Source organism: Zootermopsis nevadensis, unplaced genomic scaffold, assembly GCF_977971745.1.
Source record: "Zootermopsis nevadensis isolate Lab colony 2312 unplaced genomic scaffold, Znev_1.0 Znev_ptg000003l, whole genome shotgun sequence".
In the NCBI taxonomy this organism is placed as follows: Eukaryota; Metazoa; Arthropoda; class Insecta; order Blattodea; family Termopsidae; genus Zootermopsis; species Zootermopsis nevadensis.
This window is the reverse complement of record NW_028259135.1, coordinates 7,874,719-7,900,153: the sequence shown is the minus strand read 5'-3', so window position 1 is coordinate 7,900,153 and position 25,435 is coordinate 7,874,719. Positions and strand designations below refer to the sequence as shown.

The 25,435-nt window shown below is 41.6% G+C and overlaps 3 protein-coding genes across 4 annotated transcripts in view; 2 read left to right on the top strand and 1 right to left on the bottom strand.

Moving 5' to 3' along the window:
- The window catches only part of LOC147874954 (uncharacterized), a 43,499-nt gene that overhangs the window by 6,168 nt on the left and 11,896 nt on the right, over positions 1 to 25,435 (bottom strand). For both annotated transcript variants that reach the window (XR_015533258.1, XM_087342206.1), the window contains exon 3: positions 1 to 25,435. This exon is cut by the window's left edge and continues 6,168 nt beyond it. Coding sequence is in view for 1 of the 2 variants with exons in the window: in XM_087342206.1 (XP_087198332.1) it covers positions 25,401 to 25,435 (35 nt within the window). In the remaining variant the exon portion in view is untranslated.
- On the top strand, positions 6,479 to 21,182 carry LOC110840441 (ribosomal protein S6 kinase alpha-5). Its single transcript, XM_087342052.1, has 11 exons — positions 6,479 to 6,612; positions 7,494 to 7,562; positions 7,753 to 7,873; positions 8,477 to 8,562; positions 8,740 to 8,893; positions 18,200 to 18,409; positions 18,634 to 18,749; positions 19,328 to 19,438; positions 20,205 to 20,282; positions 20,602 to 20,696; positions 21,065 to 21,182. Exons 1-11 carry the CDS (start codon positions 6,580 to 6,582, stop codon positions 21,072 to 21,074), a joined length of 1,083 nt encoding a protein of 360 aa, XP_087198178.1. The 5' UTR covers positions 6,479 to 6,579; the 3' UTR covers positions 21,075 to 21,182.
- On the top strand, positions 22,186 to 24,586 carry LOC147874956 (uncharacterized). Its single transcript, XM_087342220.1, has 4 exons — positions 22,186 to 22,368; positions 22,722 to 22,778; positions 23,401 to 23,485; positions 24,387 to 24,586. Exons 1-4 carry the CDS (start codon positions 22,186 to 22,188, stop codon positions 24,584 to 24,586), a joined length of 525 nt encoding a protein of 174 aa, XP_087198346.1.

Below are 25,435 nucleotides of genomic sequence, written 5' to 3'. Positions count from 1 at the left end.
ACTTCCAAGTAGCCATCCGTAGAAGGCGGCGAGCGAACCCAGAAGCACTCACAAGGAGTTAAAGTGAGCGCGGACAGCGAGGTCTACCGAAATAAGGATGCCAGACTCTGGGTCAATATTGGCAACGCTGACAGCGAGGCGCACAGACCGCGTGAACTTGCTGAGCTAACTCATCTTTAGTGCCCCAATCACGTCTTGAACGACATTGTTTTACCAAAATTTTTGTCATAAGCTGAACGTAGTGCAATTCTTGCAGGAGCTGGATGATTACTATCGTTTGAAGTCCGTCCCAGAATCATTGAAGTTACCAATCGCGGTAAAGGCGATTAGTGATCTGTATTCAAAGCAGTGGTTCACCGCAGTGCACAAGGACTTGACGGGTTATGACAACTTTAAGAGATCTTTTACGGAGTTGCTCTGGAGCCCTCAGATCCAATCCCAAGTCCGGAGTCAGTTGCATCAAGACCGTTCTGACAAAAACTCGAAGGAGAGTATGTCATCTCATTTCTTGAAATATTCCATGCTAGCGGCAAATCTATCACCGAGGTTGTCAGAATTGGATTTGGTCGATGCAATAGCAGGGCATTTCCCGCAATATGTTCAGAGGGCACTTTTGTCAGCAGGGGTGCGAACAGTTCAAGACACATTGGCCTTCCTAAAAAGGCTGGAGACAATGGAGCAAGCAGATACAGACAGGGGAAGGTCAAACCCGAGCTTATCGCCGTAGGCGCCTAACCAGAACCAGTCACCGAACTACCGCCAAAACAACAACAAATTCCAACGCGACAACCATTACGTTAGGAACGTGCGTTACCAAGGGAACCCACATCGCGAAAGAAACGGAGCGTACCACGGGGACCGTATATGTCAGACGGAGACGCTGGCCCGAGTTCGCGCACCAGTCGGGATGAACTAAACCCACGAGCGCCCACTTTCGACCACGGGGCGGGGCGGGGCACAGGCATGACCATGATCAGAACAACGGCCGAAATCATTCGGAAAACGATCGCAGGATGATGTAGAGGGCCGGACAGTGTCCAATTATGAGGGTAGGAACCCAGGTCCGACGCCGAGTCCGAGGCTAGGAGAGGAAAATTTGGGAGTGCCTGACGTGAATCACGCAAGTGAAAAATTCAATGTGGAATTTGTAAATTACATTAATGAGGGAAATCTTCGGGGTTGTCCTCACGTGAAGATACAGATAGGAAATAGGGAAATAGTTGTTCTAATTGACAGCGGAGCAGAAGTTGGCGTGATGTCTGAAGACCTGTTCAACTCTTTGACGGAGAGTGGCTTAAAGTTCCTATTTATTCCCGTAGCAAATTGTGTGTTGTCATCTGCATGGCAATCAAAATCAAAGCGAATCAGAAAACAAGCTTGGATTGAATTCGGATTAGGGCGTGACATATTTGAGCTGAACTTCATGATAGCGCCACAGTTGATGGCAGATGCCATACTGGGGGCTAATTTTTAGGTTGAGTACCTGGTAATAATGGATGTTGCTAATAGAAGTTTTTCAACGAAGGGGGTATTGTAACCAGACACGAATTCTTTTTCAATGCGATGGCAGGGGAGGACGAGAAAGTAGGTCGGTATCGATCCCGAACAACTTAGCAGATTTTCCTCAGTCGCTGCAAACGTTAGATAAAGATCGATCTCGACTAGGCCTGAGTGTTAAAGGCACTGACCTTCGAGATCCTGATATTCCTGACAGCCGAGGCAAACAGAGAAGTAGCAGTAGTGGAGTTCTTGATAAATCGCAGGGGGAGGTAAACCCTTTGTTGCTTGGAGTTCGTCGTGAAGACGTAAATGTTGAAGATAGTGGGCGTGGTTCCCCGACACTTTAAATATTAGTAGAGTTTACGAGAATCCTGAGGAAGGATCAGATGCTGTAGTCCAGCATTATAATTGTTATAAGACTTCGAAGAATGGCTCGGCGCTTCAGGAATACGACCACGATTCGGATACAGAGCAGGGCGATGCTAGATCTGTTTCAGTCCAAGAACTGCGTGCAAAGGTGAGAGAAGCTGTATGTCTGTGAGAGGACGAAAGGGAGAGGTTGTTTGGGATGCTCCCAAAGTACAAGAATTCTTTTTCTACACGACCGGGAAAGTGTTCGCTGAAGAAGTACTATGATTTGTTGCAAAATTAGAGATGACATACATTGTTGTAAGGGAAACCCTAAACGGAGGCTCTGCTTACGAATGACAATTGAGGACGGTGACGAACTTAAGGTAATAGTACTCTTTCAGCTAATTAGTTTTTTTCCCGTAAAATAAATAGTCGCCATCGCGCGAAACCATTTCCGCTATCCCTGTTATGAGTGGCTTGGCTAGTTCAAGTGGTAATGTGTTAGGTGGAAGTTGAGTCACACAGAAAAGAGGTTTCTGACAAAGAGCGTCGTCTGCTATGTGGGGCCTCCGAATATATGGACCTCATCAAACAACACCAGAAGGAGTTAATCGAGATGAAGCAGAAAAGTGACTCTAGAAAAAGGACATTACAGTTATTCATAGTTCTTAAAACTATTCATTTTATAAGATTTGCAATTATTAGTAAATCAATCACTGTTGCACTGTGTAGTGTAGCGTAGTATCTACCAGTTATATGTTGCAAAATTTCAAAGACAGCAATCTACAGAAAATGAAAAGAGGTTTTTGATAAACAGCGTCTGCTATTTCAGGCAGGTGCCTGACGCGAAACCCGATTTGATAAAAAACGAAGAAAGTAAACGAAGGACATCAGCGTAGTTTACGTACAATCATGAACAACGTTAAGCACTTAGTAGACGGTCTTTCACCTGCTGTGAACAAATTACAATACACAGACCAATAATTTGCCGAGAGGGAGCTGTTTCTTATAATATTGTCGCATTTTGCGCGCATAGACAAGGAAGTGGCGAGTCTTCGTAAGAGATGCAAAGACGTTGATGATCTGAAGGCCAAAATTAGGGACTTGGAGGAGCAGCACCGAAGGGAAAGTGTGATTACCTGTAAAACCATAAGTGGCCTGATAGATTTTGTGTCGATGATCAAGGCTGAAAATCAGAATTTAAAGCAGCAAATCGAGAGCCTTCGTGGCTTCCATGATGATCACGGACTTGAAGAAACGGCAGGGAGTGTCGAACGCCCAGCACACAGGACGACCAAGAGGAACCAGGTAAGACATTTCTTTCCAAGCTGTCGAGATTCTGGGGACTACGCTGTAATGAGTAAACACAAGTAGCGGACTCTGCGTTCCACCATGAAAATTCTGCAACTTTGTCAGTGATTCGCCAGTGTTTAAAAGGGCACTGATGTTATAATAATATTGGAAGGTAACAGATGCATCTTTTTTGGCTGCAGGTCTTCTTCTTAAAGTGCCTATCCCTTCCGGGCGTTGGCGATCAACATTGCCTGACGATTTGACAACAAACGAAGAAAGTTTGCGTGCAATCATGAATAAAGTTAAGAACTTAAATCACGTGTTCCCAACCGAACTAAAGCCCCTTCTTCTGGCTCAATAAAAAAATAATGCAGATGTAAACTGTGGGCATGTATGAAAAATTCAATTCTCACGTGCCATATTAGCCAACATACACAAATGATAATATCGCATGCATCACGTTAAAGAGCAAATGAGCATAAGAACAAGTCATTTGTCTTTTATCTTTGATTACGCTTAGTCCAGCAAATTAGTAAGTTGCAAATATTCCGTCCCAGTCAGAGGACACGCACAAAACGTCGGAACAATTTATTATTCTCACAATCAGGAAATGTTAGCCCCACGTCCAACCCACAAGTCGCAGAATCACCCCTTGTCGGCTGTACGCGAATTCTTGTTCGAAACACTCCGTATATGGCGGCCATAGTCAATCGTGATCCTGGTTTTGTGTGGACTACGGGCCAAAGTTCCCTCCCTCTCTGCAGCCATTCTTGTTTCTGGGGCTCACCTAACCTGGTATCCCGTGACCATCGAGGGTCAAGCAGGCCGAAGCGTGAAGATGACGCTTGGGCACAGGAACAATTATCGCAACAACGAATTATCTGAGGCAGAATCGGACTCAACGCCAGAAAATTCTCTAACTTAACGAAAGTAAAACCACGAAGTACTCAAGACAAAGCTGACAGGTTATCCAAGCGATATTCAGTTCGAATCTTGTACAACCACACAATCCCCACCTTGTCGAAGGCAAATTCCTTAGCAGTTCCTAAAATCCATTCACAATTCATAACAAACTTAGCATCCGCCATTTGAAGCCGCTTGTGGCACCATAATTTAAAAAGAAAAAATTAGATCCAATTCCTGCCCCCTCTTAAAATACGTCAAAAATAGCCGAAGCCCTGGCCGACAGCCTTGAGGTCCAGTTCCAGCCGGTAGACAACCCGTCGGACCTGGCTGCAATTGACATGGTTAACGAGGCGATGCGAGCATACGAGTATGCCCCTGCAAATGAACCAAAATTAACCAGTCCCTCGGAGGTCGCCCAGGCCATCAAGGGACTCAAGCTTGGCAAGGCTCCGGGCCCCAACGGTATACCGAACAGGGTCCTGAAACATCTCCCACGACGCGCGGTAACCTTTCTCACGAAGGTGTTCAACGCGGTCCTTCGCAGGCAACACTTCCCCTCGGCATGGAAACACGCTCGCGTGATGTCCATACTAAAACCTGGGAAGGACCCCACGCTACCTTCTTCCTACAGACCCATCAGTCTTCTTGACACGATCGGCAAGCTCTGCGAGAAGATCCTATTACCAAGGGTCCTACACGAGGTGAGCGAATGCGGGCTGCTGCGCGACGAGCAGTTTGGGTTTCGACCCAGACACAGCACATCGTTACAGCTGGCTCGCCTCGTCGAAAGGGTCAACAGAAACCTTGATGAGAAGCGGCTAACCGGCGCGGTTTTCCTGGACGTGGCCAAAGCCTTCGACAGTCTGGGTCCAAGGCCTCCTATACAAACTGACCGTCCTCAACTTCCCGTCGTACTTGGTAAAAACCATCTCTTCCTACCTCGCTGACCGGACATTCCAGACATCCTTCCAGTCGGCCACGTCCACACGTCGTACCATGCGGGCTGGAGTTGTGCAGGGCGGAATTCTCTCCCCTGTGCTCTTCAGTCTGTATGTCAACGACATACCCACACCGTCCCGCCACGTCGAGTTAGCACAATACGCGGACGACACGGCTCTAGTAGTCACGTCCCGTAGCCCAACGCTTCTCGTCAGATATCTGGAGACCTACCTCAGTAGACTTGACCTCTGGCTCAGGGCCTGGAGGATTGCTATCAACGTCTCGAAGAGCACCGCGGTTCTCTTCATTTCCGCGAAAAGACACATCCAACAGCCCCGAGCAGTGCAGTTCCTCGGACAGCCGATCCAATGGGTCAAAACAGCGCAGTATCTGGGGGTCACCCTTGACGCCGGGCTTACTTGGTCGGCGCACGTCAACCAAGTGGGAAAGAAGGCGGCGCAACGATTAGGTGTGCTAGGCCCGCTCATCAATAGGAGAAGTGGCCTGTCCATCAGGAACGGTGTGCTGCTTTATAAGCAGCTCATCCGTCCCATAATGGATTACGCATGCCCGATCTGGAGGTCAGCTGCCCGCAGCCACGTCCGGAAGCTGCAAGTTCTGCAATCCAAGTGTCTTCGCATTGTTACTAACGCGCCCTGGTACGTTAGTAACAGGCAAATACATGAGGATCTGGGGGTCCCTTTCTTTGCCGACCACATCAGAGCACTAACTGAGAGGTTTGACTCGAGGTTAGCTGGTGTGGGGAACCCCTTAGTTCGGCAACTCGGGAGGCACTCGTGCCGAACGAGGGCTGCCAGAGGTCGCCCAAGGGCAACCGAGGGCGACTGATGCTCAGCAGGCCAGCCGATGCCGTCCCCAAAAGACGGCCAAGTCAGCACAACGAGTGGTTAGACTACTCGGCTACCTGGCTGAGGTTTTCCGTGCTTTTCCTCAGTTGTAAGGCGAATGCCAGGGTATAACTTAATAGAGGCACAGCCCGCCACCCTTCCCCACGATCATGGAGGCCATCAGCTGAAGTGATCTTCCCCCCATGCCGCAGAGGCCTTCAGCCGAAACGGCCCCTCCCTCTCTGGGTTCATACCCCAGAGACCCAACCAACCAAATTCCTTCGACAACTTGCCTGACGGGATAACCTCCCATCAGCAGCAACAGATCCCAGTTTGAATGGTCGAGGCTCCCGCCACGACGAAACCCCGTTAGCGTTAGCAAAATTTCCGTTCTTATATTAAGACCGTTTACCATTTCCAGCAATGCGTCTTGTGCGCAGGAATGGTTTCACCAAGGTAGGGACGATGCTTGCGCTTGCGCAGGCCTCTGCCCTCAGTTAGCTTCTTTGGTTGGTTGGTTGGCTTTCGTCATTGCTGAAAGAGCTGAGCTGTGAGTCGCTTGTAGAAGAAGTGCGTCGTAGAGTAGATAATTTTGTGCTGTTAAAAACGTTTTGGAATATCACAATTACTTGTCTTATATAAGGATTATTAACAAATCTGTGATACTGCCCTCCACTCTCTCCATCGAGTGTTGTTGATTTCATATTTGACTGTCTTCATTTACAGTTGTGTAAACAGGATCATGTCAGAAATTTATTCAACTTTCAGAATTGAGGTAAGTTTAAACCGTAGATGAACAAACTAGTATCTAGTTACATGTCTGAATACTTTATAAGGAATGTAAATAATGTAGCCCGTATAATTTACGTTTTATTCGTGCATCAATAATAGGCAAAAGCAATCTTCGTTTCTGTGAAACTAATGAGAGTACATTTCGTCTACGACGAATGTAAATAGAGTTCGTCAGCGAAAAGTTGGTGGATCCTGAGATCAAAGAAGTAACATACTGAGTGGGCTTATAAATAAATTATACAAGTGTAGGTTTAAAATCCTCCCAAAGGTATCACCACCTTGTCGGGTGAGGAGCCTGAGGGGAAGAGACCGCTGGGGAGACCTAGACGTAGATGGGAGGATAAAGTCAGGCGGGATTTATGGGAGATAGGAGTTGAAGGAGACAGGGTCCGGTGGAGGGCTTTGGTTAATTCGGTGATGAACCTTCGGTTTCTGTAAGCCATCTAGGTAGTTAGTTAGGTAGTTAGTCAGTTAGTAGGTTTAAAATTACGCGTGTGTTTAGTCTAAGGAATCTCTCGGTGTTCTGCGGAGGTTACCCGTATGTTCGTAGGAGTCATCCCAGTAACTTTCACTTTAATTTTTATACTTTTCATGTTTAATGTAATAATTAATTCGTCCAATACAGCATACCCTGTATATTGCAAAGGCCTGACGTAATTTAAATAAACATTGCAAAATACTAGATTATATTGGTGCGTCTAGTAGTGGACATAACTATATTATAATTAAGTAATCGACTCCATACAAAAGTATTTGTAAATGCATGCGCTGTAAACTCATTTGTCGCATGTCTTGACTTTGAGAAACTGTCATTGCAACAAAAAATAAGACATTGTATCTTAACGAAATACTGTTCTTTTTCAGATGAGGTCGCTTTTCACAGAAGTAAATTTCTTCAGATTTCTGGCAATTTGCTTTGCTGTTTTGACCCTGGTACGTGCTTGTTTTATTATTGCTTACTATACATTCTTTGATTAGAGGGAACTCAAATAACGGAGGTAGTGTTTGTTTTTAGTAATTACAAATTTAAAATTACATAATTAAAATACCATTTTCATAACTGTATTGAATATTATTTTTTTCTAATTAAGCATCTCTAAGTGTATATGTTCTTGGTGTGCAGGGGAAAACCATCCATGAGTTATCAGCTGGGCACAGGGAATTGATTTTTCTCTCCGATGGCAGCATTGTAAGCCCAGACAGGCAAATATCTTTGTGGGAGGAGTATTTCGGCCCGCAGCCAGGTACGTACTGTATCATGCCAAAGGCCAGTTGTTATCTGGCTTGTGAGAGCGATGAAGTCTCTGTCTCAATTGAAATCTCGCCACCCAGCCGTTCGTTTTGGTTGAAATTTGTATGTTTTCATAATGCTTGTGGGTGTGACGTATCGAGAGACCATAATGCATTGATCCAGTTACAGCGATGTTAATAAGAAGTAGTAGATCTGCACTGTTTCAAAAATAAGTATAACCAAAAAGGTCACTTCATTCGAGAATTATTAATTATAATATATTACATAAAATTGTCTGCGGTCAGACTTCGATATTTTGTACAGTTAACTTCTTGAGTAAAAAAACTATCAAAATTTCTCCTTATAGAGTTTTAAAAAACTCATCAGTACTATTTGTGATTCTGCTCTTCTCGTAATCGGTTTTGTGATGAGATTTAAACTAGCATATAGAAGTGCGTTCCTTTGATACAGACATGCAACTTTACGACACTAATTAAGTACCACACAGGCTAAAGTGGTAGAAGTAAACAACGGTAACAAACAAATTTTGGTAAATTTTTTAGCGTAAATTGCTGTGTGTGTAAACTCTATAATCGAGATTTTTTTCCCCTTCCAGTCCGTAAGTTGGAGGAGGATGTGTGCGCGCTGTATGCCGCTTTGAAAATCGTGACAGGATTTATGATGCTGTATGGAATATTCACGGTGAGTAATGTGCCCAATGACGTTTCAGAGGCCCTTGTTGCCTCCATCATCAGCATATCTGAAACCTTATTAAAGTTCCACCAGTCTATACCTCACAACAACCCACGAGACGTCCTTCTTAATACTTGCTGTCATGAAAATATGAATTCTCACTTATATGATATTTTTGTTTACTAGGACAAAGCGCAGTGGGTGAGAACAGGCCTGAGGGTTTCCTCGATTATTCTGCTGAAAGATTTGCACACTTATATCTGGTGCATTTACTATATAACAAGTCATATCAGCATTGAGGCATCCTTAAACTACATTACAATTACCGACCATCTTATTCGTAAGTACTGCTAATACTAAAGCATTTGTTGCACTATTCTTAACTCCTGAATGTGTGATATGATTTTGGTTTTATTATTCATTTTCGAGTGTTTGAGAACAAATTACCGAAATAAGTTGTACTTTTTACCAAGTAATATTAGGGTGATTAAATCAAATATGAGATTGGTAGGGCATGTAGACATAGAAAATTTGATAAAATCGTACCAAATTATATCCATGTAATCTCTGGTGAAGAACATCTTCTTACTTCAGAAACAGACGTTTAATTGGGAAGATGATATTATATTTTAAAGAAATATGGCTTGAGGCTGAGGAATAGATTCACGTTACTCATGACAGGGCACAATGGTGGTATATTGTGAATATGACAATGGACCTTTGGTTTCCATGCAAGCAGGTAATTTCTGTAATAGTCAAAGTGGTTACTGAGATATGTACATTTGTGGATATTATTTGCTTGGTAACATCCACTTGCGTTCTCTTATTTTCCATTATTTTATTCCTTTGTTTCTCTTTACAGTTTTGGAATTGGTCTTGGGAGAAGCGACCCGTCGGTTTGTAAATCTTCTAGAAAAAAACCCCGAGAAAACGGATTCAAACTAAAATGAAGTAACTTTCTACAGATTGCTGGCAATTTGCTTTGCTGTTTTGACCCTGGTACGTGCTTGTTTTATTATTGCTTACTGTACATTCTTTGATTAGAGGGAACTCAAATAACGGACGTAGTGTTTGTTTTTAGTAATTACAAATTTAAAATTACATAATTAAAATACCATTATCATAACTGTATGGAATATTATTTTTTTCTAATTAAGCATCTCTAAGTGTATATGTTCTTGGTGTGCAGGGGAAAACCATCCATGAGTTATCAGCTGGGCACAGGGAATTGATTTTTCTCTCCGATGGCAGCATTGTAAGCCCAGACAGGCAAATATCTTTGTGGGAGGATTATTTCGGCCCGCAGCCAGGTACGTACTCAATCATGCCAAAGGCCAGTTGTTATTTGGCTTGTAAGGGCGATGAAGTCTCTGTCTCAATCGAAATCTCACCACCCAGCAAAAAACTCTGATCCCTTCTTCTGCCTCGCTTAGTTTCGGAGCTACAGGAACCGCCCTTGAAGGAAATCGAACTCAGGACACTTTTCCCAGAGTTCTTACCTTCCTGCGTTCTCTCACTATTCAAAATGAATAATCGGGATTCGAAGGAAGGAAACGGGCGATGGACTCAACAGTGCCCGGGCCCCTCAAAAATCGTCCTTAAAATTAAACAAGTAAGTTGGTATAAACAGCAATCAACAATCGGCTTTCGTCAGTCTGGAACGAATTGTGCTGTGATACTTTTGTTTTGACGTATTTAGCAAAAACCTTTCAGAATAACTTAACGAAAGTAAAACCACAATACAAAGCAGACACGTTATATTTATCCAAGCGATATTCAGTTCGAATCTTGTACAACGACACAATCCCCACCTTGCTGTGAACCGGTTGTAGGAGATACTTTTGTGTTGACGTATTTAGCGAACACCTTTCGGAATAACTCAAGTACTTTTCTTGTGCGAATTTCACTCTGTTCATTCTATCTTGACGGAGGACTTCGACGAAGAAACTAATGAACACCGAAACGTCCGTAGACATGTCGACATTCAGTACGCAAGCAGATCACCAGGCTGGCTCTGGGACGAAGAGGAAATTTCTCGCAGAAATTAATTTAACGCGCGCGAAGAAGTCGAAGAACGAAGATTGTGTGGGCACAGAAAACTGCGGCCTTCCGACCACAATCGAAGTTTTGACTTCAAATGGACGAACCGTTCCTTCGGCCACTGCCGATTTGCAATGGGCGACGACACAGGAAATTGACTTGAACGAGTCGTGTACTCTCGGAAATGAAAATGGAGCAACTGAATTTACTCTTCTGGATATGGACAGTATTTTAAAGCAGCCTTCTGACAACTGCACGGATTCCAATGTAGACTTTTCTGAATCCATTTCACAAACGGAACATCCAGTGGCAGAATTCCAAGACAAAAATGACACCGGCGACTTCAGTGAAGATGATCTTTCGTGGCTTCTAAATTTTAAAACCGACTCATCGTCTAACGCAGCTAAAGTCGAGGGCGGCCACGAAAGCGGAGGAGGAAATGAGGAAGAAATCGCGTGCTCTGGTATGCGGAGTGCCCTTTGTTCTTTGCGTTCTGAATCAGATTTTCCTAAAGAGCAGAGTCTCCTTCATGCAAATGAGATTTTCCTACATTTCCCGGTTTTACGTGGGCCTAATAATTACCGCGAGGTCCAGCTCATAACTTCATTACATTTTTCTGCAAATCCATTAAGCAAAGACAGAAACAGCATTAATATTAGTTATTAATAATATATAACGGAAGATATCCAACACGTGTTTATGTATGAAATAAATTATTTTATTCTTGTCGTAAAATACTAAGGCTTTCGTGTGACCAAAAGCTTTCCAACTGGAAGTGATCAAACGTTACTTCGTCGAGGGTTGGTATTCCTTCCACGTACTCCGGAGGTTCGGTGTTCGAATCTCGACCGGGTATTTGTATGAGAATTCTTCGCTGTTTCTTTCAGTTTACCTGAAGATTGTTAGAAAAGCCCGCCATTTATTCCCGTAAAGATCCCTCCTTCGTCTGATTACCGTAACTTGTTCACTTATGCTGGTACACAGGCATGCATGGTTGGTGTTGCTTATTTAACGACGCTGTCAGTAGCTCAGAACAGTGATGCGCAACCTGTGTGCCGCGAAATTTCCACCTCATTTTATAATTGTAACCATAATGAGACACGTAATTGTTACTCTTGTTTACTGCTCTGTTTTAATTTTCTTTATTATTATAAACTGTATAACACCCCCCCCCCCCCGCGATATGCAAAATGGGTTTGGTTGCCACGATATTTAGTGTGCCGCGAGTGTAGACAGGTTGCGAAACACTGCTCTAAACAAAATGGCAGAAGTACTCTAAGGAAGATTTCATTAAAATGGTTTCGTTTTTGCAAGGAATGTGACTTGTACGTGTATGAAATATGTTGCAAATCTCGTAGACATCAGTAGAAATGGTCATTGCAGGTGCACTGACAAGATGTTGACATGAAAACTTATTTAAATAAATGAATTTTCATGTCTGTCCTTACAAATATCTTTATGGGCGCATACGCGAATAAATTATTTTTTTCTGAAATATTCAAAATCGCCACCTTCCACCTTGACACAACTTTACGACTTGGGATGAGCTACAATTACACTGAAGACTATTTCTCATCCTATACACAGAAGCCAATTCCCAAAATATATTTGGGGCTCTCACCTCCATAATGTGACCTCAAATTAAAATAAGGTGAGATTGCTTTGGCATAATAAAATTACCGTTCATGACTTACATACGACTCTGACATAAAAGCTGATGCATTTGGCATGCATCTAATGCACACCCATTTTCAGAAACGTCGACACAGCGTATTTTATTACTCAAGCTTCGTAATTCTGTAACTCTTGAGGTACATTGGAGACAGCCATGTTTCTTCGTGCTGTTGGCCATATTCTGATCCTTATAATTTGAAAACTATGTTATAAATGGATTCTAATATTCTTTCAGGTAATAACAATGACCACAACGACAACCGTCAGCAGCACCAACCTAATCTGAAATTACCAGTTCGGCCGAAGAGACGCCAACGCCGTCAACTTAAGAGCGGAGCGAAAAAGTGCAAAGAAACGGCGAAGGGTCATCCTGTTGCGAAAATACGACGACCGCAGAATGCCTTCATGTTCTTCTCGAATGAGTGGCGTAAGAAGATGGCTATCAAACATCCAGAAGAGAGCAACAAACAGATCAGCGTGAGGTAAGTTGCAATACAAAATGTACTTCAGGGCAATTACTTGTTAATAATTTAATGTGCAGAGCATTCGAGAATGACAAATTGTTTTCAAAACCATTCGAATTCAGCGGACATGTATAATCATTGTACACAAGTAAACGAGTATAAACATGGCGACGGCGCGTACCTGTAAAATTATGTGTGAGATTTCTCGTGTTCAGAACGCGCACTTAGAAATTCGTACTTCTAAAAGGGGGAGGGATATTTCGTGACGACACTGATAATTGTGGCGATCATAAACTTTGAGCCCTAATAATTAAAAAAAAGGTTGACTCTTGTAAAAGGCTAGTTTTATTTTCATTGCTGGATTATAAATTTATATTTTCCTTATTATAAAATGAACACAGGGTATATACTGCAATAGAGAAGCAGAGTTTATAAGTCCGCCCGGAACTATTCTTTCAATGTAAGAATGCAAAAAATCTTAAGTGGGCAGAGACTGCATGAGGTGAATTCGAAATTGGATATCTCATTTCCACTTGCTGAAAATGTTCTGATCGTCGAGAACAGGTGAAACGTTTCGTGCGCTCTCATACGCCACTGCCTTTGCCTTAATCCTTGGACGTTCGTCCTACAACCTGCCTGTGTTCTTACAACTTTTGCTTCTTCTACTTGCAGACTTGGCCGTACGTGGAAGACAATGGAAGGAGTGCAGAAGATCGAGTATTTTGCCCGCGCACGCCAGGCGGCCGCGGAGCATAAGAAGAAATATCCTGGTAAGTAATTAATTCTCTTTCAATGGCAACAAGCAGCAGAAAATTCCAAAAAACGTACCCGAGAATTCTGAGAAACATCGATTTTGATTCATTTGGGATTGATTGCTAGTGATTTTAAGTAAGAGAACTTTTGACGAGTATTTATTATCTCCAAAATCTTTTCATCTACTTAAGAGTCAATGCACCAGAACCCAGATATCGAGAAGTTATAATATTAAAATGGGAGGAATTTAAACATTTAATTTTGCGATTAGATATGATCGAAAGTCATTTTACTGTTCCTGTCTTTCTGTATTGCATGATTTATGAATGTCGCAGATTTTCCTCATCTCACGCGATCAGAAGCAACCGTTTACGGAATGATGTGACCTGAATGTCAGTCTTTCCGTTTTAAGATTAGTCTACAGCCCAAAAGAGGTCCGCAAACAAAAGCGCCTTCGAGAGCAGGCCCGTGGTAAGAAATTGAGATGCCCTAGACGCCAGTCGGAGAACCGACGCCTCACGACGGCGCAGACCAACAGCGCCCGTCCCCTGCCTGCCGAAGAACATCAAAGAGAAGGAAGATTCCCAGGCACACAAGGTGTCGCTTCGTCAGAGGTAAGTCGAAGTCATTACTCTTTGAACGAAATCACTCGCCTGCCCATCTGTCGCTTGCACACGGAGAACAAACGAGTGTGGAAAGTCAGAGGCGAAAAATGACTAGAGTAAACTCTCGATTATCGGGGTTGGTTGGGAAGTTTATCTTCCCCTGTTTGTAAGAACGCATTGCAGTTGAACTTATTTAGCAGATTTCACTGTTTTCCACTCTAAGTTCTAAACATTAATTTATCTGCCCTCTTATTTCTTTAAAAATAAACTGGCTTTTGAAAGCAAAGATATGTCACAAATAGTTTATATTTATAAGAACATTAAATATACACACGTCGCCATTTTTCTTGACCTACGAGAATTACGTCATTTCCTACTTGAGCACAGAAATCTCCTATAATTAAACTTTCATTCCTGTTAACCATTTCTGTTGGGTTTACATCAAAATTCTCTGTCACACTTTTATCAAATTCGAATTGGGAAGAGTGCATCTGCAAAATATCTACCAGTTAATTTCCATTGTAATATTATATCGCACGTTGTATCAATACTTTAAGTTACAGGAGTTTTGTTTCATGGGTTGCAGCCCACTAATCCACCATTTTCTGAATTTCAGGGACAAAACCAAATCGGCGAAAATTCACCGCCTTCTAAGACCCAGGCGAGCACAGCAGGAATTACGGACTCTCTGAGCTTCCTTTGTGAAGTGGCCGGAGGGGCAGAAGACACAAATGTTCCTCTGCCAGGATTTGAACAAGATTTTGATCTGACAGAAATTGACTGTTTCTCTAACGAAGGATTTTTCGGCGCCACTGAACAACCCGACTGCCAGCTGTCTACTAACAATGAGGTTAGTGTCAACTCTGCTTTGGATTACAACAATTAACGTGTGCCCAACACTGATTCGTGAAAGTATTTGACCTATTTCCAGCCCTCTCTCCGACTCGTAAATTCCGTGCAGTTCAAAATCACACGACACAAAAGTTACAACACCAGGTCAGGTTATGACAGGTAGAAGAAACAGGGTCAAACAGAAGTCACCCCAAAAACTGCTGAATCAGTTTGAAGCCTGTAATTTACATAAACGTCCACGTAACTAGAATAAGTCCAGTGTCTTTCACCTTTAGTTTCGTCACAAATTCCTTCAAAACTTGCATCCGTAGAGATCGCCTAACGCGAGATATTCGCTGCATCAGTTTCCATACTTGTTACCCATAATTCCAGTTCCTGTTCTGATCCAAATGTTTATTTCCTTTCCAGATTCCAGAAATGGACGATTTTCAGTTTGCAACTACTGTGGGAGATATCATGACAAAGCCAATTTAGAATAATTAAAACTTAATTGTTAAATTGTTTTCAGTTAAATATTTAAATTGTTTTTAGAAAATTAGTTAAAGTTTTTTGTTAAATAGTCAAATTATTTATTTTTTAAATAAATGACGCCAAATCCGCCGGAGCCAGAGAGGAGGTTACGTTACAACCGGAATTTCCTATTAGCGCTTCGAGATCTTCCTGTATCCAGGCAGAGACCAGAAAACTTACCAGACCTTCCTGTGGTTCTCAAGGACAACACAAACAGCATTAGACAACTCATCTTTACAATGGATACGAGTTCTGTTATCTGTGATGCAGACACGACATTTTTAAAAATTATTTTGACAAACACCGTGCTTAAAATGGGTTTAAATAAGAATAAGAAACATAATCATTAAATCCGCAAGTCCACACGACATTAAAACTCGGAAGACCATCAACGACATATTTACTGTCGTCAAAACGTTATATCTCGCAAAGCTCACATTTGGATTTTATACGTCATTTTAGATGCATACATAACCCACGATAATTCCAGGTTGTCTTGGAAAGGAGCTAGGAAAATTCTAGTTAAATACGTACGGGAAGTCAGAGATTAAACATTCTTTGGGACTGCAAAGGGCAAACATGACCTACTCTTCTTTCAGACGTTTAAAACAATTGAGTCTCTCTGCGTTCTTCACACTTTTTGACCGGATATTCTTTGTGATACGTCAGTCATATTTTTGATTCGAAGCTGTGCGAACCGTTAGGATTTCTCACAGTCAATTTCAGATAAAAACTAAATAATAGTGCATTTAAGTTATTTAATCTGTAGTTTTGTTAAAACAGTGTTTAGTGTTAAAATTTGTGAATAGTTAATTAGAACAGCTATGGATATCATGGAACCTGACGTTGGCTGTTATTCAAGTACCGGTATGTAGTTTTCATTTAAATGTATTAATTAGTTTCTAGTTTATAAACGATGATAAATACGATTCTGTGTCTTACTTATTGTGTCGAGAGTTACTAGGAATACCAGGCCTTTCAATTGTTGATTACGGTGAAATTATATTAAACATTTTATTACGCAACTGAATTCTATTTCCGACGTTTAGATTGGTAGATAGGTTCTGACAGATGTTCAAATATGCATTAAGCATGATTTGTGACCAATAATGCACCAGTTATATAATAAATTCTGAGAGAAAATTGTATTAGGTTAAGGTTATGTTTGGCTTCTTCCCTGTGCTTCGTTGCGTCACATTAAAGCAGACACACATAGGTTTTTAGAACTTAACATAAATTAATTAAATTCCCGTGTGAATTGTATATTTTCTTCTGGCGATGATTATCTCAGGGGGAACAATTACTGTGACAGAACACAAACACTCATTCATAAAAACTTCTTGCACGTTAGGAATTTTAAAAAAAAAAGTCTATTTATATCTACCGAAGAAGTATCTGAAGTTCCTCCAAGAAAATATCCAGGTAATACGTAAAATTACGATAGACCGGTTTCTTCCATACATTTACCAATTTGTTATTCACTAATAATCTTATCATCCTAAGTGGCATGGTAAACTAAACTCGCACACAAACAAGTCTTCTGCATTGTTGTTAGTTTTCGCACTAGCATTGAAAAAAATATGGTCATGGCTTCCAAACACCGTAGCCCTAAGGCAATAATGCGGAATGTTCACTGTGGCACCGTCTTACAAGCCCAGAGTTGAATGTCCCATAAACAATGTTACTCTTAAAGGTCTCACCCCACCCAAGCGCCTACATGGCGTTCAGCAGGATAACCTTATATTTTTATTGTATATTAAAGGTATATTAGCACATGCCACTAATTATGATATTTGTTACAGGATCTCGACATGTCAGCAAAGACGACTTCAAGACCATCAAACTTCTAGGAACAGGAGGTAAGTACAACTTCCTGTTAACAATCGGCCGATTACCCGTGCATTTCTCTGCTTACAAAACACGGACCTGATTTCTGCATCATTAATGCATCTATTCAGTAGGCAGAGAAGAAGATCAGCGTTTTAGAGCGTCCTTCCTAGCCCATGATCAAGTGCAATGCAACTTAATCGGCAGTGAAATAACAAGAAAGACGTGTCTGTGGCCTATTTTCTCTTCGTAATGTTAACGACATTCTAATTTCGCGTTCTGGTTTACACTGTATCGAAATACCGTAACATCGGAATTGATAAACACGAGAGGCAGTTCTTCTTATGCACAATGTCAATTTCCCTTTACTTTAACGAAATCAGAATTAGGGATCTTAAGAATTGTGTAGGCCATATTCTGCCGAACAAAATTCTTCTATTCATGAATGCTAAAAAACGTTAGAAGGTGGATCATTTACCAACTGCCAACATTTATTTGCGGAGACATTTAGAAACGCAAGGTTTCAAACAAGTTAGAATTAATCAAATTATGTTGACAGCTCGCGAATGGGTTCAAGGACCACTCCATGGAGATTCAACACATAAGCACTTTAACGATAAAAGTTGCAATCATGAAAACTCACAGACCTAAACGGTATTTCATCTTGTTTCTGTCACCACGCAGGACACAATAAAATCTAGTAATATCCTGTGAACAAGGGCTTGACCTATCAGAGAGTGCTTTAGAGCTTGTTAAAGAGAAGACGAACCACGTATTTATGAATTTTATATTCATCGCGAAGTTTTGGTATTGGAAAAAAAAAAGGGTAGAGTATCATAATTATTTGAAAGGAGACTGCTGATACGACAGCCCGTACCTGTACAGATATCACGATGAAACACAACTGAGATTCTGTTACAGGGTTTGGCGAAGTTTACCTGGCGAGGAAGAAGGACGGAAACGACGCCGGTAAACTTTACGCCATAAAGAACATGAAGACATCACTGAAGAGAAAGGACATCGACCACGCGTGGACGGAGCGTCGCGTGTTTGAGAAAACACGTGACTGTCCGTTCCTAGTGCAACTGCATTATGCCTTTCAGTCGAATGAACGCCTGCATCTCGTAATGGGTGAGTACATCAAACGAAACGTCACCGTAACTAAATATGTAGGGTGCTCATACGTACCCTGTTTGTGGAACAATCCTTCGCTTTCCGTTAAACTATTTCACTTTTTAGTCTTCTGCAGAGCTTCGATTTGTAATTATACTGTTGCCGAATTAAACATACAATACATCAGCATTCAGTGGCCTAAGAGTCCTCACAATAACGCGATTTCGTCTTTATTGTTGCAGATTACGTCGCAGGAAAAGACTTCATAGAACTGCTGGAGCAGAGAGGTAGGCTTATGGAGAATGAAACAAGATTCTTCTCCGCCGAAGTCATCCTGGCCCTCCAGCACCTGCACGAGGTAGGCAACCAGCACTACCACTGAACAGCATAATAAAGAGGGCGGGGCACAAGACATTAAAAGTAACTGGCTTACTGATTTCAGGGCTATAGAGTTCTCTTCAAATTCCCTTTATTTTTTCACAGTACATCGAATCCTTTGTAACATCTGTGAGAAATATCTAAATTCACAACAAATGGTGATTCCTAAAATTTAGCTTGTTTCTTCTGAAGAATGCTCCCCGGATTAGTAAGCAAGGATTTTGGTTAGTTCTGTCATGTCTGATTATTTAGCCGCCAAGTAATTCTCCGTAACCAGAAAAGTTCATTTTACAACTTTCATATCTCTCAATTCAGTGAAATAGAACATTCATAATAATACTTTGTGTAGTTACGTAATCGAGATTCATAGATAGTGACCTGCTGAAACACGAGAATTAGTTAATTAAAATGCACGGCGTGTAATTAAGATCGATCTACGAAGCCCAATGCCATATAATCTATATACTAACATCCTCGTTAAATCAACTATAAAGAATGCATAAAAATGCTTTTCCTTCTCCCCAATGCTCTTGAGACGTGTTCATTTGTTTCTTTCAGTTGGGAATCGTACACCGGGACGTGAAGCCGGAGAACATCCTTCTGGACGCCGCGGGCCATGTCGTTCTGACGGATTTCGGTCTGTCGAAGGAGTTTCCGTCTGATCAGGAGGTAAGCTTAGTGCCAACTGCTTTATTCTGTCTCTTTAATTCGCTGAGTAAACTGGAACGTAGCGGATGAGTGGATCTCTCTCCATCAGGGAGTAACTCTCTTTATTTGAGGGAACAGACTATCAGACTATTAAAAACGGAAATATCTGAAATGTCCGAAATGTGGGCACCCATATTCAGAGAGTACTTCTCTTGTACTTACATTTAACAGGGACATCACGAGTTCTCAGATTCTGAGGGTGTCAACTAACAAGCGCAGAATTTATTACCTACAGCATTGCCTGTTGTCTGTAATTTGCTGTTTAAAATTCCACAAATACTTCCACCATTAAGTATCTTATCCACTTGCAAAACATTAAACATCTAGATGCATCGTTTTACCAGGTGTTTTGTATGGCTGTGAAACGCGTGTCTTACTTTGAGCAAGGAAATGCTGGGACCTAGAAAACACGTGAAACATTCAGCTCACCGAGTACTACTAAGCGAAAATTTTTCGGAATTACACTGTGCCAGTTAAGTAGGGCGAGAAGCAACGCAAACAAATATTTGACGTTGAAAGTTTTTGGAAAGTAAGAACATGGAAGACCATGAAAAAGACGCGAACACGCATTACGTTGGAGAAACATGCTATGACGTCAGAAGATGAACGGAACTGGGTCTAAAGTGCATCCTCGAAGTTTTCTTTCCTGTACCACAGTTAGGGAATTGTTTATGTGTCTCATTTCCTGTCACATGTAACTTATTTAAAATCTTGTTTTTATCAACAGGATAAAAGAACGTACTCCTGCAGCGGTACTCCAGAATATATGGCCCCCGAAGTAATACGGCGCATGGGACACGACATGGTAAGTGTTTTCTTCCATGAAGATGTGAAAATACTTATTTCGTACTTTCACGTAACTGAGACAGTGGAATAATCTGAAGGTCTGGCACAACAAATATATATTCAATAATGGGGCAAATATTTCTCATATCTCACATTGAAAAAGTAATATTAAAAAGTAAAACATTTATATGTATATCAGCTGCTTATAATTACATAATATATGCATCAGTTACCGAGCGTATATTACAGGAAGCAGAATCCATTTTTTCTGTTTCTGGAGGGTGCAAATAAATGGAAGTGACTGATTAATGCTCTTGTCCTAATTTGAATTGTTGCAGGCAGCTGATTGGTGGAGTATGGGAATTGTCGTGTACGAGATGTTGTCCTACTCCAGGCCCTTTGAAGAAAGGAGCAACATTCAGACATTGTTTACGTGAGTCTCCTTATTTGCGAAGAGCAATGTTTATTTTCAACAAACTCCTACACAGATTAGTTTGACCCTAACAGAGGACCAGTTGTTATCCGTTTTAATGCCAGTGAAATTCGCGGAGAATCAACTTCATGGAAGAAACCAAAATTCAGACAGAAATATACCCGAAACAAAAGATTATACAGGGAATAAATTAAATGCGAGGGACAGGGAAGGAAACGGAAAACAAAGATAAACATCTCAAGATGTTATTATAGATGAACCTGCAAAAACTATTTCGGTGACTTAGAATAATTAAGTCAATTACAGGAACAAAGAAATTCTAACAGGGAACATAATGGCAGATTTACTAATTCGATTCTCTTTTACAGCAAAATTTAGACTCAAGAGCCCGTCTTCCCGCCTTTTTTCCCACCATGTGCGTCGCACCTCATAGCAAGGCTGCTGGCGAAGGACCCTAGAATGCGCTTGGGCGGCGGAGCTTGGGGCGCCGAGGGAGTCAAGAGCCATCCTTTCTACGCCGTAAGTTGTCTTCCCAAATCTCTTACCATAAAATATTGTACAGAAATGCTTCAGTTCTGAACTGTCTTCTTCCTGGACGCAAGAAAGCAAAGTCCCGAAGGATGATCGGATAATTGAGACGACCATCGAAAGAGACGAGGGTAAGGCTCCTGACGCCATGTTCTTCTGCTACTTGTTGCATAGTTTCACGTTTATCTAGACTTTGTAAGACTTTAAATTTGTTCCGCGGGAAAAATAAACTACTTTCTCTTTTCGCTCGACATTTAATTAAAGAAATCGCTTCGTTATGAGAAATTGGTAACTTCAGTTAAGAAACTAAAGTAGATCTCCGCTCGTCTTATCGAAGGCAATAAAAATTACTCTAAACAGACGGAGTGCATAAAATGCGATCAGGAAGTGCGACTCATTCCAGAAGACGCCGAGTCGGCCGATTACAAAATGGAGCACGTCCTATAAAATTGAACGTCGAATAACTGAAGGTCAGACAATCGGGACTCTAATGTATTTCTAAGGAAGCAAAGTGCAGTTTCAAGGTTTTCGATAATGTTTCTAGACGTTGCTACTGTTTCAAGACTGCAGTAAATAAATAAAAAGTTCGGTCTACATTCCCAGCAGGAGGCAATCCTTTGCATAGGGAAATTGCCCAGGGCTACTTACATCGACATTGCGATGTACGAAATATTTCGAGCTCAGTGACATATTGAGGGCCCAAGAGACAGACAACGCAAAGAAAATTGATTGTAATCCCAGAACTTTCACGATACCTGATCTGAAATTTCTTTCACGTACAAATCTTAAGGACACGACTAGACATCTTAAAACTTTTCCTCCCAGTAAATGCTACGTTACAAAAACACTTATAAAGGTCTCAACAATTTATATCAACGCAGAAGACTTAATTTCGTAATCCCTGCAATTATAACAAACTCAGTGTTCTCTTGTCTGCTTCGCCAGAATTCTTCACTCTGTTATGCTTGTGCTTTATCTACAGCCCATCGACTGGGATGAACTGAGAGGGAAGAAGGTATCACCACCCTTCCTCCCACATCTCGACATCATCAGCGCCGATGATGTCGATGAAAACCAGTTCGGTGTGGCGTCTGACCCTCGGTCAGCGGGCACTTGGCCTCGCAGGAGCGACGACCCTTTCAAGGTGAGAACATGTAATTTTCCTACTTTTATTGCGTGTCGCATCAGAACAAGGCTAATTTCTGGCCCTTTTAGAACACGTGTTGGAAGCCGAGGGTCACGTTCCCTTCGAGGTGTTACAGTCAGTAATAATTCTGATGTCATTATTAGGCCTTGGCCGATACTTGTGCACCGTAACTCTGGTTTGACAGACAGATTTTTTATTTTCATGGGCCTACTCTCTGTTTTACAAAGAAGATACGATTTTATCAACTTGTTTCCAAATACGCACTTTTCTGATCTTACACACGTCGCAGTAAAGACGTTCCAACACAAAAGAATTTTGCTTAAATGTGACTTTTCTAATTTCTATTGCAGAACTTCTCATTTGTGTCGCCGTCTTTGGACGAGACCTCCCTGGAGCGTGCAACCACAGTAAGTGTTAACACTTAACCTACATTAGTTTCTCAGTACCTGATTGTACACAATTTACGCATTGCAAGTTACAAAGTTAAGTAAAAATCCTCTCTATTTTTGTCTCACATGATAAGTGATGTTTTATTATTCATCTTTCAAACACACGCAAGAAAATAATTAGATAAGCATTCGTAGGCTCTGACAATATTTAACATTTTCAGGCTCTGCAAGAAAGTGTTGTTTTGCTGTGTCGCTTGAATGTCACAACAATATTAAAAATGTTAGATTAATAAATTAAGACTACTAACACATCTCGGTCTTATCTTGCAACCTGGAACTTACTCCAAAAAGCATTATTCAATCATGGCGGGCTGTACTCATTATTCCGGATCATCTTTCATACTGACGAGGGTGAAATGGCCTCCAGGTTGAAAATTACTCTAGTCGCGCGACTTAACAGTAGGTGGCATCGAAGTCTAATTGAGTCTGAAATGCTGCAAAGGGGCAGTTCTGTTGAGTGCGTGATGCTAACTGCAAAAACAGTTGCCTCGAACTTGGGTTTTGCTGCAAAGAATCACTAAAAAGGGCGAATGTTGAACAAACAACTACAAGCAACTGATTCCTGTTTTCGTGTCAACAGATTGAGTATCCAACAGCGCAGGAGTCGAGTGCCCCATTGGCTTCCTCACCCGAGCGCATCCCTGAATCCACCAATCAAGGACCAGGTGAGATATCTTATTTAATTTCAGAACTAAGCGACCTACTTACATCGAGTTCCCCAACACTTGCAAAACATCAGATGTGCCCAGACAGTGGAACTCAGTCCATGTCGATGTCGGTCTTCTAGTTTGTAATGCCACCCGCATTGACGTTTTGCTCAGAGCAGAATTCAAACAAATTTTATATGGAGATTCAACAAAAAACTGCAGAGAAATTAGGATTTTAATACGGAACTCCTGTAGAATGTTACAATACCGTCGTACAGAACACGCATGTCTGATCTGAGTACCTGCACCCAAAAATGCTTCAACTGCGTAAGACAACTGCTCACTGAGCAAGTTTACTACATCAACTTCGCACTTTGAGTTTTCTCTGTGTCTCTCAGCCTCTGACCTCGACATTAAACTCAAATAACTGCTTCATCTGCTTGTAAAGTTTATTGTTTCGAGTTACATAATTAAATTAAAGTTTTGTGAATTTGTGTATAATATTATATTATATTATATAAATATAACTTATATACTCGTGAATAAGTATCCCTTTCCAGAGTAAAGGTTTGATTGTACGCGTTTATAACACTGTATGAAATATCTTCTGCTGTCTTCCATCGCCAGCGCCACGCGTGGTCAAAGTATTCACCACTGCCTCACACACGTCCCACTTACTTCATTAAACTGAATGGTACTAACATTACGAAAGAGAAAGCTGAATTATGATAAAAGTTCTTTAGTTTTAATTGTAAAAACATTAGAATATTAGACGCAGCCTTCAAAGAATATTAAACCAGTTGTCAGCACAAAATATAATGAGGTGGAGTAAAACAAAAAATTTCACAAGTTAATGTATTAAGAGTAAGTTTGATTGTCCCATGAACATAAAATGCGATTATGAATTTTTCATTTGCAGATCCTACATTTGACAACGATCACCCTTCGAGCATCCCAGAGACGATTCTGTGGATTGTGATACCATCAGGAGGGGTGGTCACAGAAGATCGGGTTCTGCAGATAGCAACGCATCAGGCGGACACGAGGAAAGCACAGAAGAGGAGGCACATCCTCAGTCCTGAAGACGGAGGAGAGCCACCGAAGAGAAGACTTGTATGAAGAAACATCTAAGCAGAACCTTATGCGTGGATGCATCCAGAGCGACGACGAAGAATCATCGTCAATGCTTCCTGTAGTGGAATGAAACAGCCTGCAGAAACATCGCAGCCACTGATTCTCCATTACAGTAAGCAGCAACTGGCTTTTTCAATGTGTAACTTCGGCTTACTGGAATAAGCGGCATGAAATGTTGGTTTCTGGATGTTTCGGCAAGCATTTGCGTTGTTATCTTCAGGGTAATGTCTTTGGGAAAATTAGGAAGCCTCATTTTAATACGGCAGTGGGTGGTGGTGGCATGACTAGAATACCTGAGAAGCAACGACCTATTCAATTAAGGGGGGAAACATTGTCAGTTTCTTCTTGTTTACCTGTTAATCTAAGCAAATTCGTTCGTCCATGTTTACAGTATTTCTGACCCCCCGCTCCCCCCCCCCCCCCAAGTTAAATTTTTTAATTTTTCCACTTTTTCAACATTACGTACTGTGGGCTATAAAAAGTAGTTAAGAAACGAAATTTAGCCTCTTAGACCAACATTTTTTTTTGGTGGGGTTCCGTCCCTTAATACAAATCTTCACACTTGTATCTCTAACCCCTTTTAAAAGTGAATTAGAAATTCATTCCACAAGTGCCTAACTTCATGAAAAAATTACAGTAGTGTTGGGCTTAGATTTTCAAATGTCGTTCTGTCAAAGCACCACATAATCTGTAAAACCTAACTTGGGCTGAATTTCAGCAATTTCCCCTTTCAAAAATGACAAGGTGTCGCATTGCAGTCTGCCTTCCACTGTGTTATGTATCCATATCTGAGCTGGAACTATTCCTCGCATGTTCCTCCACTCGGCCCATTAC